This window comes from Strix aluco, chromosome 16, assembly GCF_031877795.1.
Source record: "Strix aluco isolate bStrAlu1 chromosome 16, bStrAlu1.hap1, whole genome shotgun sequence".
Lineage (NCBI taxonomy): Eukaryota > Metazoa > Chordata > Aves > Strigiformes > Strigidae > Strix > Strix aluco.
In genome coordinates, this window is record NC_133946.1 from 11,090,684 (window position 1) to 11,109,998 (window position 19,315).

General features: G+C 50.3%; 4 protein-coding genes across 9 annotated transcripts in view; 3 read left to right on the forward strand and 1 right to left on the reverse strand.

The window, feature by feature from the left end:
• Window positions 1-5,716, forward strand: part of MYRF (myelin regulatory factor) — a 64,149-nt gene extending 58,433 nt beyond the window's left edge. For all 6 annotated transcript variants that reach the window (XM_074842080.1, XM_074842083.1, XM_074842082.1 and 3 more), the window contains 5 exons: window positions 29-116; window positions 390-464; window positions 601-703; window positions 1,503-1,577; window positions 1,831-5,716. In XM_074842080.1, the coding sequence (XP_074698181.1) occupies window positions 29-116; window positions 390-464; window positions 601-703; window positions 1,503-1,577; window positions 1,831-1,917 (428 nt within the window). In that variant the 3' untranslated portion in view covers window positions 1,918-5,716. The remainder of the gene's footprint in view (window positions 1-28; window positions 117-389; window positions 465-600; window positions 704-1,502; window positions 1,578-1,830) is intronic.
• A 1,032-nt stretch (window positions 5,717-6,748) lies between these two features.
• Window positions 6,749-7,873, reverse strand: TMEM258 (transmembrane protein 258). The gene is made up of 4 exons (XM_074842211.1): window positions 7,787-7,873; window positions 7,551-7,660; window positions 7,268-7,441; window positions 6,749-6,895 (listed from the first exon to the last, which is right to left on the reverse strand). The coding sequence occupies exons 1-3, from the start codon at window positions 7,787-7,789 to the stop codon at window positions 7,315-7,317; spliced, it is 240 nt and encodes a 79-aa protein (XP_074698312.1). The 5' UTR covers window positions 7,790-7,873; the 3' UTR covers window positions 6,749-6,895; window positions 7,268-7,314.
• A 103-nt stretch (window positions 7,874-7,976) lies between these two features.
• FEN1 (flap structure-specific endonuclease 1) lies at window positions 7,977-12,097 on the forward strand. The gene is made up of 2 exons (XM_074842147.1): window positions 7,977-8,009; window positions 8,478-12,097. Exon 2 carries the CDS (start codon window positions 8,479-8,481, stop codon window positions 9,619-9,621), a length of 1,143 nt encoding a protein of 380 aa, XP_074698248.1. The 5' UTR covers window positions 7,977-8,009; window position 8,478; the 3' UTR covers window positions 9,622-12,097.
• Window positions 12,098-13,993: 1,896 nt separating this feature from the next.
• On the forward strand, window positions 13,994-18,180 carry LOC141930814 (olfactory receptor 5J3-like). Its single transcript, XM_074842157.1, has 2 exons — window positions 13,994-14,305; window positions 15,842-18,180. Exon 2 carries the CDS (start codon window positions 15,867-15,869, stop codon window positions 16,833-16,835), a length of 969 nt encoding a protein of 322 aa, XP_074698258.1. The 5' UTR covers window positions 13,994-14,305; window positions 15,842-15,866; the 3' UTR covers window positions 16,836-18,180.
• Window positions 18,181-19,315: the final 1,135 nt, after the last annotated feature.

Here is a 19,315-nt window from a genome sequence, read left to right on the forward strand (position 1 = left end):
CCTAAATAGCCTCTTCTTGCACCCACAGGGCCAAGCCCAGTGCTGCGCTCCGTCCGCATCGTGGAGATCGATATGGCCATCCAGTCCCAGTACTGCGCAGCCGCCGAGGCATGCAGGTGAGCGCCACAGTGGGAGCTCCAGGGGAAGCAGCAGATGGGCTGTTTTCTGCCATCCCCCCAAGACAGCCCCTGCTGCTCCTCGGGCAGACAAGCTGAGGCTCCGAGTCCTTCTCTCAGAGTGCAGGAAAATTGTGTTTGGTGATGAGCTCATCCTCAGGACGCTCTCCCCTCAGAAGTCTCAGCCCAACAGAGATTTTGGGGCCTGTCCTGGCCCTCTCACAGCCACCCAAAATGCTGTGGGGAGGCCTAATGCTCTCTCTGTGTCCCCAGGACTGGAAACTTCACCTACCGCATCCCTGTCAACTCGCTGACAGCAGTGAACACCAACCTGACCCTGGAGATGAAGTGAGTGGACAGGGCTCAGCTCTCAGCCGTTTCGGGACCCCTGAAATCAGCCGGATACCATGCCATGTGGCCATGGTGTCTTCTGCCTGAGCTGGGGAAGAGACCAGCAGAGTCTCACTGTCTCTTGTCTCCCCAGCTCCTCCTCCGCTGTGTCCATCGCCCTTTGTGGCCTTGTCTCCAGCAACCCCTGCCAGGATGTCGCAAGCACGAACAGCTCCACTGATGCCACCGACGCACAGGTAAGGAGGGTACGGCTCACAAAAACCACATGCCTCGTGTCATCCCAGCACGCCGATCCCTCCAGAAAGGACCACAGGAGCCTGGCTAGGGTAGCACAGGAGGGAATTCATGCTCCAACATAGCTGTGCGCTGCGCTGGCTAACGTCAGCGACCCTCAGGCACCCCTGCAGCCCCAACAGGGAGGTGTCTGTAAACCTACTGCATGCGGTCACCCATCCAAAATCATCCCACGCAGCCCCTCTGCGTGAGCCCCGGGGCTGTGGGGACAAGAGACCGGTCCTCTGTCACTTCTCCCTCCCTTTGCAACACTGGATTTGAAAGCATTACACTGGACTGAACGTGGACAGGTCTGCCACGCGCTGCCGACACATGACGTGGCTTCGCGGCAGCCCCGGGCTAACAGAGCTCTGCCGAGAGGCCCATCCTCTCCCACAAAGCGGGGAACGGCAGCAACCAGTGGCCCTTGCTCTCACTGTTCTCAGAAAGCAGTTACATTGGGTGTATTTGGGGTATTTTACGGTTACAAGTTCTTAACTTGCTAAACTACTGAATTTATGAATTTTTTTTTAAGCTGCCGTAATGCATCCTAATGAAATCCCATTGGGGGGTGGTTGCAGGTCCTCATCAGACCTCCGAGTGCCTCCTTGCCCCTCAGCCCAGCTCGCCTGCTGACCTTGGAGAGGTCACCTCTCCCCTCAACAGCGCGGGCTGCTGTGGTTCCCTGTCAGTCCGACCTGGGAGAACATCCCCCAACGCTCAGCCCCCATCTCATCCTGGCTCTTTTATTTTCTTCCCCAGGAAATGACGCACCGTTGGCCTCTCGTGATGATGTCTTTCCAGGAGTTTACCTACCACTTCAGAGTAGCCCAGCCTGTGAGTACCAGCAGCTGCTTTGTCCTTCCTCTTGCCCAGGGCCGAGCGGAAGGAGAGTGATGGGACCACGGCAGGTTTAGCAGCCACAGCGCACTGAGAGGCTTCCACAGCCCTCTCCGCCATGGCTGTTGCCTTCCACGGTTATGTGGGTGGTGGGGGACTGATTTTTCTCTGCCCCAGCTCCTAATTCAGGCACAATTCTGCCCTTGTGTCCTACTCCTCTCTGTAAGCTCTTTTTCTTGCTCTCTCTCAGGGCCAAGCCAACTGCAGCACTGCTCCCGAGCAGCTGGGCCACCTTTTCACTGACTATTATTTTCAGTTTTACTGGCTCTGTGAGTGAGTCCTGGCAGCACCAGTGCCCTCTGGTTGGAGAGAGGAGGGGGACTGGTGACACTGGGGAGACTCCTCCTCCGCTAGCCCCCCAGCCCCACCTTCCCCCTGCCTCCTGCGTGGGGCGTGGAGCTGGTTTGGTTGGGGCTGGTGACGCAGGCACTGAAGCACAGCACACGCGGAACACAGGACCTGAGCCACAGGAACACAAACCAACCCTGTGGCACCTCCTGGGCTCACCTCGCACCCACTCCCGCCATCCCACGCCGCCCCCAACATCTCTCTCCTTCCCTTCTGGGGATGCTTGTGTCCTCCATCACTCCTCCCTCCCTTTGCAACACTGGATTTGAAAGCATTACACTGGACTGAAGGTGGACGGGTCTGCTGCGTCCCAGAGCGCAGATGGGAGCTCCATCCTCTCCTGGCCCAGCGGTCCCAGATGTCCCACATCAGTTCTTCACCCAACACTGGAATTGCTCAACACTGGAGCCCTTTCCGAGAGCGAAACGCTGGAGTTTGGCCTGGAAAGGAAGGCTGTGCCTGGACGTACTGGAAGTCGTACGTACACTGGAGTTGCTGTTCCTTCGAGTTGGCCCAGGGCCATCCCCCGCAGCCCCACTCCACAGACCCCCAGAGACCCCCCCGGACCCACAAACAGACTGTCCTCTGTGGACAACGAGAGAAGGTGCAGCTTCAACGTGAGCCCTGTCTCTCCCCCTCCTTGCTGTACTCTAACTTGCACCGTATCCAGCTCTGGATGAACTCAAGAACCCCACTAAAGATGCTGCTGAGGCTGTGCCCAGGCCAAACCGCATGTGGGGATACTTTGCCATCAACCCGTGGTGGGAGAAAAATTACCCTGAGTCACCTGCATTATCGTCATGGGACCTTTTTTTTTTTTTTTTTAGATTTGGCAACAGCCTGTGGCCTCTCACAGTGTGTGTGGAGCTGCCTGGTCAGCTCTCAAGCCAACACACCCACCTCTGCCCAGATGTGCAGACAAGAGCCCACTGGCAGAGCCTGGTGCGCCCTGCAGAGCAAGGCCGAGGCGCTGGGGACGCGTGACGTGGCTTCGGGGCATAACAGCTCTGCCAGGCACGGGAGCGGCCCATCCTCTCCCACAAAGAATGGCAGCGACTGGGGGCCCTGGCTGTCACTGTTCTCAGAAAGCAGTTATGTTGAGTGTATTTGGGGTATTTTACTGTTACAAGTTCTTAACTTGCTAAACTACTGAATTTTTTTTTTTTTTAAGCCGTATAAAAATGGGTCTCTTAATTCTGTCCCTCCTGAGCTACGTGTGTCTCACATAAGAAACCAAAGGGGGCCACTGCTAAGCTCCACGTTAAAGCTTGACTGCGACAGCGGGGCTGGGACACGTCAGAGCGACTGACCAGCACCATGCCGCCTCCTCCTCCCTGTCCTGCTCCAGCCCCTCTTGCTCAAAACGAGACGTCTGCCTTCCCGAGGCCGAGCCACCGCCAGGCTCTTCCACCCAAGACACGTTTCTTTACAACAACAGCAGCCGTGGCTGGGGAAAGGCGTCAAGGGGGAAACACTTCGGAGAGGAGCACACCTTGCCCCTCGCAGCCCCCTCACCGGACGCAGACAACTCGAACCAAACTGGATTTGGGAAGCTGCGTCAGGCTCTGGCCATTGCTTTTTGGTGCTTTCAGCAGATTGCAGCGATCCCTCCCTTTGCCAAGTGCTGGCCGTGGTGTTACCAGCACCGAGGAGTGAGTGGTTGGCCCTGCTGCTCCAGGGAAACACGCTGCAAAGATTTTTGGGTTTTTTTATCCAGATAGAGGGATGGTTCCTGTGCACATCTTGCGGGACACTCTGCGGCCGCCTCTCCCATCTGGGGAGTTTTATCTCCCATCACCCATCTCAGAACTTCTTCCTGAGCTTGGCCCAGCAGAGCAGCCACAGCCCTTGCAACATCGCTAGGAGTTGGCATTTCTGCCACCGAAGGCTCTTTATTTCTGTTTCAAGGTTTTCATTCCCACCATAAAAACACTTTACCACACACTGGTGACGCTCTTGAGTTACTAAAACACCCCAGACAGGCAGGAACCAGAGGGTGAGCAGGGAAGGCCGGGCAGCCAAGCAGCAGTGAAGCTAAGGGACTACCCTGAAAAAAAACAAAAAAACAAGAGGTCCCAAGGCTTGGGAGTGCTGATCACGAGCAGGTCAGCTCCACGCTCAGCAGGGTTTGCTGTTTCTCCCTGCAGCTGGGAAGGAAACGCTCTGATGTAGCTCTCTAGCTCACTGCTCTTCCCTCCCTGAGTTTTTTTTGCTTGGCCTTAAACCGGGAAGTTACTTTCTTGGCAGCTTTTATCCTCCATTTGGCAATCAGTGGCCCAGTCTGGCAAGTTCTTATTCAGGTGATGGATGCCACGTGCTCCTCGACGTCTGCTCAGCTGAGAGGTAGCCTTCTCAGACCTGCTCTTTTCCCTTGTATTATTGAGCTGGGCTTAATGCCTGCGCGCTCATTTAGCCCCTGCGGAGGTAACTGGTGGTGTTGTGAGGGCCAGAGCGGAAACTTCTGCCTGCAACCACCACCAACCCCTGCTCAGGGGTGGGCCTGGCTGAGGGCAGCCCAGACCCATGAGCACATCTCGCCCCACCGCAGGGAAAGCAGCTCCTGGAGGGGAAAGAATCAATCAATCGCTAAAAAACGTGCCCGCAGCGGTGGCCCAAGAGGAGATGGAGCCTCTCGGGTGTCCCTGCAATGCTTCGCCACGGGGTTTACAAGGGCCCCTGGCAAACCAAGTGCCTGAGGGCTACGGGAATGTCTCAAGTGCCTTTTTCTGCTACCAGGACAGCCCGAAGGAACAGCGTGTTTCCCATACGTGTGTAAAACGCTGTGTGCCTCAAAAACAGTGGCCAGTTAGCTCAAAAACCTAAAGTGCAAAGGCCGGCCCTACCCACGTCCCACTGTTTCACAGCAGAGCGGCACCGGGCTGACAGCAATCCCTGGTGTCAAAAGGAGAGGGATTCAGAACGTGGTTTTTAGCATCTTATAACGCAAATAGTTATCTTTTGCCTTAAAGCGTATCCCAAAGTGTACGCCAGTTCCGCCAGCCACCGCACGGCAGAAACGAGCTCAAAAGGGGTTTGTAATAAATTAAAGGGTCACAGGATTTGCATCTAAGCCCGCGGAAACAGCTGTTTGCATAGCCTCCCCCCCAGGGTGCCCCTTCCCCAATCAGTAACAAGAGAGGTAACAATCAGGCCTTTCCCTGTATGAGACGGAGGGAGCTCTGAGCCAATGTCTCCAGCTTGGGGAAAACCCTCTTTTTCCGCTGGAAACGAGACGCTTCATCTCTCCAGACATTCCTGGCAGGAAGGAAGACAAGTGTGGAAACGAGGCCACTTGCCAAAGTTTGGCTGTTTCGGAGTTTGTTTCAAAAGCAAATTCACAAACATTCTGTCCTACTGTTAGAGCTTAAAGCCTGTAAATAGAGACTATGCCACCACTGCAAGAATTAAGGAAAAAAAAAAAAAGCAAAGCACTAATTTGTTTGGTTTAAATGTTGCTGTCACAGCTTTAATCACTGTATATTGCCAGCAAGTTTGTAGAGTTGCATTCTTAGCAGGTATTATTGATTATCGGTTTTTATTTGTGGGGAACAAGCGTGGTTTCCCTCCTTTCTTTCTGATTTATATTTATATTTTGCTGAATTTTGAGTGCTGAGTCTCCGGATTCCCCACTTTTTTTTTTTTGTTTGTTTGGCTTATTTAGACTTTGTTTTATGCTGGAGGTAAATATGCCCATATAAATAAATATATAAATACTGCTTTGTATCCAAGGATGGCTCCTGGCACATTCCTCCCTTGCTATGAAATAACAATCTTTCAGGTCAGGAGCTACAAAACTGCTTCCCACAAGGCAGAGGAACAACCCACCCCGTGTCATTAACCAGCAGGAGTTTCCAGTCATGCCCATGCAGGGTCAGGACACCTCGCTGCTAAAGAGCTCTCGTTCCTCACGCCTCAGAGGTCAGGGCCACGTCCAGACGCATCTAAGAGCGCCCGCAGAGGGAAAGCTGCCTTCCCAGGCAGGAAATTAGGGCTTGAAATCTCTAAGTCACCTGTTGAATTTCTGATTTTGACATCTAATCGCTTTGAAATCCAGGCTACAAATTCAAAGCTACCTATAAAAATAGTTACGCATGCCATAAACTCCTCTTTTATAGGCAAGGCAGTTAATTCGCTACTTAACTGAAGGGCCCATCCAGCTGCAAGATTATTCTGACCTGTACTTCTTCAGAATTCTTCCCAAAACCTCATTTCCCACAAACACAGCTTGGCTTACCCACTACAGTGCCCCCCAGACACTCAGTATTCTTGCTTTGCATCCGAGGAGCCGCACCAGCGCAGATCTCTGGCCAGAAACTGCTCTGCATGCGCCCTTTCACCCAGAACAACCAGTACGTCCACCATCAGCTCCGGTTCTAGCATGGGAGGGCCCCAGCATGCGCTGCCAGGGGAAGCGAAGCACCTCAGAGTGGTGCCGTGTCCCTCTCTGCTTTACAAGGGGCCACGAGCGCTGCTGGCTCGGGATGAGAATGGGCACAGCCTTCCAAAAAGAGGGGACACAATGGTAATGGAGGTGAGGGATATAAAAGCAGGCTTAGGAAGCAGCAGGAAGCACTTATTTTCTAGAGTCTAGCTGCACTAGGGTGCACGGTGGAACTGAAATGCTTCTGGGCATACAGAGCTGTGGAAATCAATGATAAACACTGGGCCCGTGCCAAAGCACATGGACCTTGTGCCAATATCAAAGTGGTTTGGAAAAGCCAGGTGAAAAAAAAGATCTAAGACAAATCCTGAGTCCAAAGGCAGGTGCATCACAGAGCTGGCTTTATTCAGGTTTGGTTTGTTGGGCTGGCAGAAGTCACTCGCCAGGAGCACAGCCCACACCTGATCCAGGCTTTGTCGTTGAAGTATAAAAGAAATACAAAAAGAGCTTCTGCCAGGCTTCTCACCTGGAATGAGAGATGGAGGAGGTTGGTGAGACAGCATTCCCCAGGGCCAGCCTCTGCACTATTAACACCACAAATGACAATACCCAGCAGATGCAATTCCCTGTGCCTCAAACGGGGATGAACGCCCGTTCTGCCCACAGTTAATGTGGCCACGGACACACTCTCCAGCCAAGTTACCCAACAGCTGCTTTGCAGCTCGGAGCAGCCGTGATGCTTAAGCCCAAAGGTCGCTGCTGGGATGAGGCCACAGCCTTTTGCTCATCCTAACTTTGCACCCCAAAGAAAAATGGCTTTTGTAAAGCTCAGCTGTCACAGAGCTGCGTTTCCAGGATCCCCCCGCACCCCAGAGCGTTAAGACCTCGGGCAGCTTACAGCCATCAGGATTCACGGGGCGCTACCGGTGCTCCTCCACCCGGGCCTCAGACGTAGATACCGACCCACAGCAGCAGGAAGAGGACGCCGAAGCCCATGAAGAGCGAGGCCACCAGCGAGATCAACAGCTCCTTGTAGATGTCCCGTGTGTACTTGGTAGAAGTCACCTCGTAGCTGCAGCCCAGGGGTTAAGGTAAAAACGGAGGTAGAGTGAGGTGAGGGGACCACCCGCCCGCTCCCCTGTCCCACACACCCCCCCTCCCCACCTCCAGCCCGGGGATACACGAAAAACCAGGCGGTGAAAAACATGCCGATGGCCAGCAGCACCACGGTGAGGTGGGGGAAGACAGCCGGGTTCACCGGGCTGGTGTATCTGCTCATCGCCTCCAGCTCCTGCGGGGAGAAGGAGAAGGTGAACGGCGCCGCCGGGGGACGGGACGGGACGGGACGGGACGGGACGGGACGGGACGGGACGTCGGCTCCTGAGCGCGGCCGCAGCCCCAAGTCGCGACCACTCACCATGTCGCCCAAGTCCCGGTTCCCGCTCCGCTTCGACACGTCGCCGCCGCCACCACTGCCCGCCCTTCCTCCCTCCTTCCACCGGAAGCGGAAAGGGAGCGGAGGAGCGGGGCATGCCGGGATTGGTGGGCGGGGCGAGTGGGAGCCGCTCGCTATTGGCTCCGCCGGCTCCCGGCGGGCATTGCGGCGGAGCGCGGGAGCGGTGGCGGGATCGAGCTGCGGGGTAATGGCGGCTGGAGAGGCTGCGGCGGGGATAATGGCGGCTGGGGGAGGCTGAGGCGGGCCGGGGAGGAGATAATGGCTGTTAGGGGAGGCTGTGGTGGGCCGGGGAAGGGCATAATGGTGGATAGAGGAGGCTGAGGCCAGCCTGGGTGGGGGGAATTAATGGCGGCTGAGGCGGGCCCGGGGAGAGTATCTGCGGGCTGGGAGAGGCCGCAGCGGCAAGGTGGGGGGGTAATGGTGAGGCTGTGATTAGGAGAGGAGGATAACGACGGGCCGGGAGAGGCTGAGGTGGGAAGCAGGGCGATGGCAGTCAGCGGGGGCTGCAGCCCATGGGGTAATGGCTTGCCACCTCCCTTTGGCCCCTGCTGTTTAGGTGGTACAGCACCCCCACAGCCCTGCTGTGAACCCCCCGCGCCCCCCAGCACCGTGAGCTGAGCCTGATCCCAACATCCCCTTTTCTGTTCCCCAGGATGGGAATCCATGGCCTGGCCAAGCTTATTGCCGACGTGGCTCCTAGCGCCATCCGGGAGAATGACATCAAGTCTTACTTCGGCCGGAAGGTCGCTATAGATGCCTCCATGAGCATCTACCAGTTCCTGATCGCCGTGCGACAAGGAGCTGAAGTCCTTCAGAACGAGGATGGCGAGACCACGAGCCACCTGATGGGCATGTTCTACCGGACCATCCGCATGGTGGAGAACGGCATCAAGCCGGTTTACGTCTTTGATGGCAAACCCCCACAGCTGAAATCGGGGGAGCTGGCGAAGCGGACTGAGCGCCGGGCTGAGGCTGAGAAACACCTGCAGGAGGCTCAGGAGGCCGGGGAGGAGAACAACATCGAGAAGTACAGCAAGAGGCTGGTCAAGGTGACCCAGCAGCACACCGATGAGTGCAAGAAGTTACTAACACTGATGGGAATCCCCTACTTGGAGGCGCCAGGGGAGGCCGAAGCCAGCTGCGCTACCCTGGTGAAGGCTGGGAAGGTCTACGCAGCTGCCACGGAAGATATGGATTGCCTGACCTTTGGCAGTCCCGTCCTGATGCGGCATCTCACAGCCAGCGAAACCAAGAAGCTGCCCATCCAGGAGTTCCACCTGAACCGTATTCTCCAGGATCTTGACCTGACCTGGGAACAGTTTGTGGATCTCTGTATCCTCCTGGGCTGTGACTACTGCGAGAGCATCCGCGGCATTGGGCCCAAACGTGCTGTTGAGCTCATCAGGGAGCACAAAACCATTGAGAAGATCGTTCAGCAGATAGACACCAAGAAGTACCCTCTGCCCGAGAACTGGTTGCACAAAGAGGCCCAGAAGCTCTTCCTAGAGCCTGATGTTGTCAACCCCGACACTGTTGAGCTGAAGTGGACCGAGCCAAACGAAGAGGAGCTCGTCCAGTTCATGTGTGGGGAGAAGCAGTTCAACGAAGAAAGGATCCGCAACGGGGTCAAGAGGCTGAGCAAAAGCCGGCAGGGCAGCACGCAGGGCAGGCTGGATGACTTCTTCAAGGTGACAGGCTCCATCACCTCAGCCAAGCGCAAAGAGCCGGAGACCAAGGGGTCGGCCAAGAAAAAAGCCAAGACCAACAACGCCGCAAAGAGCAAAAAGGGGAAATAACCAGACTGGCCGACCACACCCCCCTCTGATTGGTTTTTATGCTCAACCAGGAATTTTAGGCTAATAGCAAACGGTCGTTTTTCTGTTCTGCGTGTTAGTGCTAGGAAGGATCCTGCTCAAGTGCTTCCCAACAAGGCTAAGTTAGTGAATCAGATAAGTGTCTTCCTGCGCAGCAGTAGTAATGTATGAAGCGAGGAAAGAGCTGAAACAACCACAACATGGAGGGGTGAGGAACCAGGGGGTCCCGTTCAGCAGCAGCATTCATCCATTTGAGACTCGATGAGACCACCAGGACCAGAGGTGATTCCCAGGCCGTGGAGTTAAAGGGAGGTGCTGATCACAAACACCCTCTATGATTTAAGAAATAAAAGTGAACAGTTAGAGAGCAAACTGGGTACAAATGGTAAAATTTCTGCCTGACAATCCATCCAAAAAAGAGGTAGGTGCAAGCAGCAGAGGCTGAGGGAGAAACTGGGAGATGTGAATGGAAGGCAAGGTGGAGTTGGGAAGGAGACTTGAAATAAGGAGGTAAAATTCTCCCTTTGCTGAGGATTTGGTATAGGTTCATTCTTATTGTAGTCACTTTTCTTTGTTTAAAAAAAAAAAAGTTGTAATCCTGGTTCCAGCAAAGTTCTGCCTGCTCTGAGTGCTTAAAGCGAGGGCAAGCTGAGCTGAGACTGCAGCTCTCCATACCTGAATTTGGCTGGTAGGTTCTGTTTGATGTTTAAAAAGAAAAATTGTCAGTAAACCTAGAATGGAAGCGTGTTCACTCCCTGGTTGCATGAGGCATCCTTCTGTGTTGTACACGCAGAGACAGGTCCCAGGCTAAGAAGAAAAAAGGATAGTGCCTCTTTTTTTTTCTTATTTTTTTCTGTATTTGCATAGCCTTTTCCTCTTACTTGTCTAAGCAATGTGCTGGGTTTTGTTTTCAGAATAAAATTTATACACAAATACGGTGTTTCTTATTCTCTGAAGAGGTGGCTTAAACCTTGCTGCTGAAGGCTGCACAGGTGAAGGAAAATCCCAGTTTTAGAGGGAAACCTGTTAGTGACAACAGCCAACAAGTCAAGCACAGGCCTGAATACAGGAAATTTGAGTTTTAAGCTTCTGGATGCTTTGTAGACATCAAAGATCTGTGGGTGAACTCTGCCAAGTTACAAAATAAGAAGCTGGGCTTGTTTTGCAGGGGAATTCCATTAACATTGCTAAAATAATCCTGATTTTTAAGCCACCTCTGAAATTTTCTTAAATGTAATGTGAAGAATGGCAGCAGCTGCTGCACGTGGAGCTTCTCGAGTTGGCTGGCTGCGACTTGCCGTGAGCGTGGGAAAGGGCACCCAGAGCAGAGCACCCAAAACTTGCAAGTCTCAGTGGTTTTTCACAGAGTCTTGGCTTAACCTTAATTCCAAGCCCTAAACTGGAGCTATTTTGGCAGGAGGAAGCCTGGATGTTTCCAGCAAGGGCAGCTGTAGCTGGTGTGCTTTGAGAGGGACATCTTCTCTCCATGAGCACTTATCCCATCACATTATTGGCAAAATCTGCACCCAGAGAGCCAGGAAAGTGCTGCAGGGAAAATCAGATTTAAAAATCAACTTGAGGGGTGATGTTTTAGCATATGGTCTGTATATTTATATACATAACTATATATATATTTAACAAGGCTTCTATCTGCAAGTATTTGTGCTTTCAGCCTGGAATCCTTGTCACTGAGCCACAAGGTTTTTTTCCCTCTGCTGGAAAAAAACCTGCTCAGACAGTTTAAGTAACTTCTAAACGTCCTTTCACTGGTTTGTGCTTCCTGAGGGAGGAGTGGAGCCCAGGTGAAGGTCTCACTGCAGTCTTCCCCGGAGGCTGTAAGGTGCAGCCTTGCTGGGCAGGTTAGTTTGAAATCTTGGCTCTTCTGGGATGTTTCAGTGTCCACCATGTCCCCGTCCCTCTGCCTGTCCTCCCCCTCCCAGGTACCCTCCACCCTCATTACCTTCCATCCAGATTTACGCAGTCACCGGGGTGAGTTATCCCTACACTGTTACAACACATAGTAGGCTATACTACTGGTACAGGACAGTATATATGATATAGAGTAGCCCATATTGTATGTTCTGTAGTAGGATATATAGTAGGCTATACACTTATGATACACAGGAGACTATCTACTACATGAGTTTCAAATGATAAAGATACTTATCTTTTGAAATGTGTTTATTACATGTAGAAAGCTGTCAGTGAAAAGGGATTGAAATTTTTATGACGTTGCTAAGATCTCTGTTGTGTTTAACTGATACTAGCCCAGGAGTCACCGTGCTTCAGACATTTTATCTACTCACATTTCATTTCTTTATATTATGTTATTTCAAAGTGCAGTAATGACAAAAAGCTTAGTATTGTGTTTGCTTGATGTGTACTCTCTTAAATGTTTCAATCTGTAATTTGTCCTAACAGGAGCTTCATAATTAAATAATCCTGTTTTATCTGTGAATACCTTGTGACCACGTGGAAAAGTACAGTGAAATTCTTTTGTGGTAAGGAAATTAGTGATAAAAAAAATAATATTTGGAAGTAAGAGTCAGGAAAATGCTTATAGCAAGGAAGTACACTAAGTCAGCAGCAGGAAAAAAAACCTGCAAACTTGCTGTTTTCAACCTGACCCTGGTCTCCATAACTGGTTTCAGAGTCCTTCATCCTGCCCACTTCTTGCTGACCTGAACAGCATTTACCTCGTCACGTTATGACATGTCACGTTGTTACGATGCCAAGAATAGTTCAAGGAATGAGATGGGAATGATGGAGCATTTCTAAGAAAGTTTAACTGCTTTTTCACATACCTTTAATTCGCTTAAAGAACATTAAAAGTTTGCTGCCTATCATTTTGTCAAGGGATGCACACAAAGTGGCCTTTAAGTGACTAATTTCTCTAATGAGCTTGAAGTAAAATCATGCACACGATCACCCTGATGACAGAAGTGCAGTTCAGTGTTTGTGCACTTGGCCTGTGCTGTTACACCCGGGTACACATTGTGCTTCGTACCTTTGGGTTGAAATGCATCTTCCCCTCTGTGGCTTCCCTTGGGGCGTTTGGTGAAGGATGCAGGGGGGATCTCCAGCCACAGAGGTGATCTTGAACTTCAGAAATCAGGTTTTTTCGAAGTCCAAGCCATGAAAACTATTACACATGCAGGGAGGGAAAGTGATTTCTGTGCACGTTTGACTTTGGTTACAGCACTCACGCTTTCAGCTACCTTCAACTGGATAGTTTAAGTGAAGCTCTGAAATTGCACAGTTCAAACAGGAGAATAAATTCCAAACCCTAGCATCCTGTTAAGTGTTATTTAGCACACTCATATGGCTTCTTTCCCACCTGTGGCTCAGCACAGATGAAAACTTCCCCCCCTCCACATCAGCACTGAGCAGAGAGGTTAATGAGCCTTGCACAGTAGCTGTGGGGGACAGGACCCAAGTCCAAACTCCTTCCAGACTCTTCTGAGAGTTCCTAATGATCCCCTCCGTGGCTGGCGTGAAGCTCTTTGCTCACCTCAGATTTACTTCAGGGATTTTTTTAGTGATGAGGGCCAAAGAAGTAAATAAACCCAGAAGCTGTCACCCTGCACAAGCTCCTCTGGGACAGTGTCACCACCCACTCTGGTCAAAAACCGGGTGCCACGCGCTCGGTCTCACTTTGGAGCGTCACATCTGCAAAGTGCTGCTTCCCTCCTCCTGCAGCACCAGTCATTTGAAGAATGGGGGAAAACAGGTCACATTTCTTCTTTTTGCCTTAGGACGACGCACACATCGCATGCATCGTGGAGGGTGGGTAAGAATGTGGTGTTATACAGGAAAGCAGGATTGTAGGCACAGGCTTCAAATGTAGAGCAAGATTAAAGCCCCCCAGCATGCAAGTTTACTGATCCAGGGCAAAAACTCATTAGCAGAATAGACCTAAACTGTATTTTCCATATGTCTGAATTTCTAAGCATTATCTTCAGAGCTTTCTAAGTATTTGTCCCCATCTTACTGTGATAAAACCTCTGAGAAAACATTTGAAAAGCTGCTCTTCTGCCCTGAACATGTGTAAACTGAACAGGGAAGACAGCTGGAAGATGAGCAGGACTGCACTATGCAGCGGCACGGAAAGCCCCGTAGCCTGGGAGCGTTACACGGGGCTCAGCCCGTGAGGAAATAGTCTTCAAGATATTTCTCTAGAAAGAATAAAAAGACACTGCAAAGCTTAGAGCAACCTTCTGCTTCTGCCTGTGCTGCAGTATCATTCCTCATTTGCAGAAGGCGAGAGCTTGGTCCCAGCAGTAGGGTTGGGTGGATCTGTTACAGATTTTTTGTATATAAGGATGTTTGTTCTCAAAAGATGTGAAAGGGAAAAGCAGCTGCAGCCAAAACCTAGACATATCCTACCAACTATTTCTATGTTGGAACCTCATAAATATTTGTAAAGTGAAAACTGTCTGTTAGAGATACATGTAAGAATCTGGTTTTGTACCAGAGAAGTGGAGAGCAGCGATATATCTGAAGCATGAGACAGCCACCCTGAGGGGAACCGCTAAACCCAAGAATGACGATTAAGTAACACACTCGGTGGCACCAGCTGCGTGAGCAGAACTGCCAGGCATCACCCACGGCACCTGTGCAGCCCCGGGACTGTGCTGCAGGGGGAACAGCAACATCCCCTGTTTCGGTAAGTCCCAATCGCACCTTTACAAAAGGTATTACAAGTAGCTTTGAACCTCAGGAGCCAGCTGAGCATTTGGTCTTGTTATTTCAGAGAAATAGTTTATCCTCTCTCCCTGCTGCAGGAGGGGAATTGCAGGGATGATCCATGAGGAAGAGGTTTTACTGATGGGGTGGTTGATTAAAGCTTCGTCCCAGCAGTGGGGTTGGGTGGATCTGTTATGGATTTTTGTACATAAAGATGTTTGAGTGTTCTCAAAAAAAAAAAAAATGTTCATTTAGTGGAAAAGCAGCTGCAGCCAAAACCTAGAAATATCCTACCAGCTATCAATCTTTTGCTCAGATTTTGCTCTTTCCCTGTTCTTCAGCTCAAGTACCACACCATCGCCTGCCTGCTTTGTAGTTCATGTTGTTTTCACTACCAGTTGGGGTTTTTCACCCTTATATTTTCTGTTCTAAACAAAGATTTCCACTACTATCACACTGATAATATTGTTAATTAATACCAGTACCACTATTGATACCAGAAGCAAGTCTTTCAGGATTCCTAACATCTGCTGTGCTCTGCCAGAAAGAGTAACTGGCACTGGAGGGGCTTGATTAGAAAAAAAATCCTGGGTGCAAGGTGGTGTGGGGTTCAAAAATAAAGGCACCAGTTTTCTTTCTGCTATATGGAGCCTTCTGATAAGTGGTTTATTTTTTTTTTTTCCCCTCACCTCCTGGATTCCCATGAATACAGCTAACAGCTTTCTATTACATATATAACACATCACGTACAATTCATTTCTCAGTCTCACAATTGTGAAAAGCAGCCTGAAAATGCCTTCCTTCCCTACCTTGAGTGGAAAAAAAACATGTAAATAATAGTTGAGCTGGATCAGATAAAAAATTTGAGTGTAATAAAACCCTGTTTCACTGTGATTTGCAACACTGGGGGGAATATTTCCCTCTGTGCTGGAACCTGACCAAGATTATCGACAGAAATGTGGCAGCTCAGCCTGTTCTTGCTACACTTGACCAGGAATTTCTGTCCCAGGCTGCCAAGTGACCCTCCCAAGTGCCCCGCAGCTCGCTTGCTGAGTTGGTGTGAGCAGCTGGGGCAAAGCTGAGCAGAGGGCACGGCGCATTTGGGGCACCCAGGGTTGGCATAACTCATTTTGTTCAGTCTTCTCATGAAGAAAATTAAATACACTCCCTTTTTCTGCCTCCTATTCTAATGAAGCAAGGTGACAGGTTAAATTCTTCACTGCTTCTCCAGTTTTCAAATCATTCAATATTGGTTGTTTTTTTTAAAAAAAAAAAATATTTTTTTGATTCAGCCTCCTGATTAAAGGGAGTAAGGACAAAATGCAATTTCTGAAAGGTTTTGGATGAGTTGCTCTGCCTGTGAGGATTTATTGAGACCCTAAGCACAGGTCGATGTTATCTCAAGTATCAATGTACTTTCAACGGACAGCCTAACGGAGCACGTGCTGATAGCAGCATCCTCAGCAGGCCATGCCATCGCTCTTCTCTATTTCACTCTTTCTCCTCCTTCCGACAGGTGTGCTGCTACGAAGTGCAGTAATATGGCTCAAGGCAATCACACCATGGTGACCCACTTCATCCTCCTAGGACTGACAAGTGAGCCTAAGCTGCAGACTCCTCTCTTCTTCATCTTCTTCACGATTTCTCTCATCACGCTGATGGACAATCTTGGGCTGATCATGCTGATCAAGACAAACCCCCAGCTGCACACCCCCATGTACTTCTTCCTCTGCAATCTGTCTGTTGTTGATCTTTGCTACTCCTCTGTCTTCTCTCCAAAGCTGCTTGTTGGCTTCTTGGTGGAAAAGAAAACCATTTCTTACTCTGCCTGCTTTGTCCAGCATTTCTTTTTCCTTGTGTTTGTGACCACAGAGGTGCTCTTGCTGGCTGTGATGGCATACGACCGCTACGTAGCCATTTGCAACCCGCTGCTCTACGTTATTTCCATGCCCAAGAGGGTCTGCATTCAGTTGGTGGCCGGGTCGTACCTTGGGGGGATTTTGAACTCATCAATCCAAACGTGCTGCTTGCTGCTGTTGCCTTTTTGTGGACCCAACGTCATCAACCATTACTTCTGTGACACTAACCCTCTGCTGAAACTCACCTGCTCTGATGACCACCTCAACGAGCTTTTGCTTGTAACCCTCAACGGGACCATTTCCATGTCTGTGCTCATCATCATCCTCATCTCCTATGTGCACATCCTCTTCTCCATCCTGAGGATGAGGTCTGCCGAAGGAAGGCACAAAGCCTTCTCCACCTGTGCCTCCCACCTCCTGACTGTGACCTTGTTCTACGTGCCCGCAGGGCTGAGCCACATGCAACCAGGCTCCAAGTACTCGCTGGAGATGGAGAAAGTCACTGCCCTGTTTTATACCCTGGTCATCCCGATGCTCAACCCTCTGATCTACAGCTTGAGGAACAAGGATGTCAAGGATGCACTTAGAAAAGCAACAGCAAATAATATTTTTGTGAGTTGCCTGCTGACCAAACTGACCCCAATCAGTTGATAAAACCCCTGCTGCTTCCCTTTTTTAAATAGTCTTAAGTCAGCTGTCCAGAGGAGTAAGGAACAACTTCTATTTACAGAAGCAGGTACAGCAAATTTTAAGCATGCTTTAAAATCTGCAGAGACTCAATGTTACCAAACATCCAGCCATTACAGGCCTCTGATAAACATTTCCTTGTCATCTCTTGGGGTTTTTTCCTGTAAAATGATGTCATATCATGGGAGGTGGTAAAAATAAGCTCATAAGGAATTTCCCTCTTAAGCATAGCTTCTTAAGAAGTTGCACTGATTCCTCCAGAGGCAAGTTTAAGGACTGGAGGCTTTTGGGGAGGTATATCCAAAAAACACCACCAAAAAAGCCACCGCACACCTCACTTTGGGCTAACTACAAGGAAAAAAATTTCTTTTGCTTCCAGGGGAATGTGCTATGGAAAGTAAGAAAAGGGAGGAGAAGCAGAGACCACTGAGCTGCTGGGGGATGAGAGCAGCAAGTGCTGTGCTCTAGCATCAGGAAGATGCAAAATCGGTGAGTGACCAGAACGCCCCAGCATGGCTGTGTCTGTGCTGAAAAACCTCGGCTGCTTTGCCTCCAGCCCTGGAGGGACCTTCCACCGTGCAGCTGGGAGGTTTCCCTGCTGAACTCCCAGGCATTTTCCTCCCTGGGGGATGAAAGCTGCAGCTTGTCTCTGCCTGTACCCAACAGCATAGCAGGGCTCTTGGCCACCCGCATGGATCTCATCCTACACCTTGCTTCCTACAGCTGCAAGACGTTTAACTCAGCCAAACAGGTTTGTTCTGTGAGAGAAACAGGCTTCATCTTCCATCTGCTTTAGGAGGAGAAGCAGCAGCAGCTGGGAGTGGTATTTCTCCCTATTAGCAAGGGGTTTAGCAGGATTGACTGTAACTAGCAATGAAGAAATTTCTCCCTGCTATTTTCTTGTCATGGGGTGGTTGTAAATTATATTTCCTCCCAGCTGACTCTTCCCCAAGACAGCTGTAAGGCTGAGAAGGTGCCACGAAGGGATGCTGCAGAATCTCATGCTCTCCAGAGCAGAGACAACTGACCATGACCCAAGAGAGACCCTGAGCAAGAACTGGGATGCCACGTCCCCACAGAGAGAAGAGCGAGGTCACCTGCCACTTAATGTTAATTTGTACATGGCTGCATCTGAGTTAGTCCAGACATTGTTTTTTTCATAGCAAAAATAAAAAATAAATACTCCTAGCATGATTTCTTTTAGATGGCAATAGAAGCCATGACCTAAGCACACCCACTGTATTGTTATACCAATAATCCAAACCTTTTTTTTTTTTTAATCTCAGATGCAAGATTGTGGATACCTTGTATAGAGTAAAATAAAAATCTATCCAGAGCATGCAGCTGAGCAGGGGCCATTTTTCTTAAAAGCCAGCCACAGGAAAAGGTGGGGGGCAGGAGATCTTTGTAACACTTACCTTCCGTAACAGCTTGCTTTATCCTCAGCTTGGACACTACAGGGTCTTGTCTCACGTTAGGAGTTGTTCACTCTATTTGCATAATGCAACATGGCTCGGGGAGCAGCGAGGACCAGTTACTCCCTAGGGAAGGCAAACTGGGAGCTGAAGGTGGCCACGACACAGGGCACGGTCCCACAGCACCCAGCACAGCAGCAGCTCCCATTGATAGCCCAGGGGAAACCGAGGGCCAAATTCAAGCCAGGAAAGCTGAAGACCAGGACAAAGAACAGCTACAGCCCAGCTCTGGAAGTGGTTAAAGACCTAGGGCTGAGCTTAAATAGTGCCCGAGCCTGGGGCAGAGTGTGGGTGGAGGCCCCAGGTGATGCTGGCCATGGCAATTACGGTGGGTGCACTCCCTGATGTCTCAGGGAGAGGGGAACTGGGTTTTTTCCCCACCCAGGCCCTGAACACAGCCCCAGCACCATATCCAGCATGCTCTGAGGTGTCCCCATGCCCAGGGGGTGGAAGGACAGAGCAGAGAGGAGCGATGAGCTTGTGATTCTTGTCCCTCCTCCTGAGTCATGCAGAATAAGGTGCTTCAGATGTCACATTCTCATTTTCTTGGGGAAATTGTCCAAACGTCTCTACTTTTCATGAAAACTCCATTGCAAGCTTTGATTAAAAGCTTTATAATTTCACTTAAAGCTGGTTTTAACTGGTTGCTGTTGCATTCATTCATTATTCATTACAGTTCTTTTAGGAAGACTACGGTTTACAAAGCTACTTATTTTAAAACATAAAATTTATTCACTTTGTCATTATACAAGCTACATGTTCTTCCAGGAATTGTGTAGTTCATTAAACATACAAGGTGTGTTTCGATTAGGTGTTAAAAAACCTTTCTCTGCTTTTTTAAAGCATCTTCCACCTCAGCCACGCAATGACATTCAGAAGAGTCATAACTCAGTCACACAAGGCATGAACCTGATACTGATCATCCAAAAAGGAAAAGATTAGTAGATGTAAAGACAACACGTCTCAAGA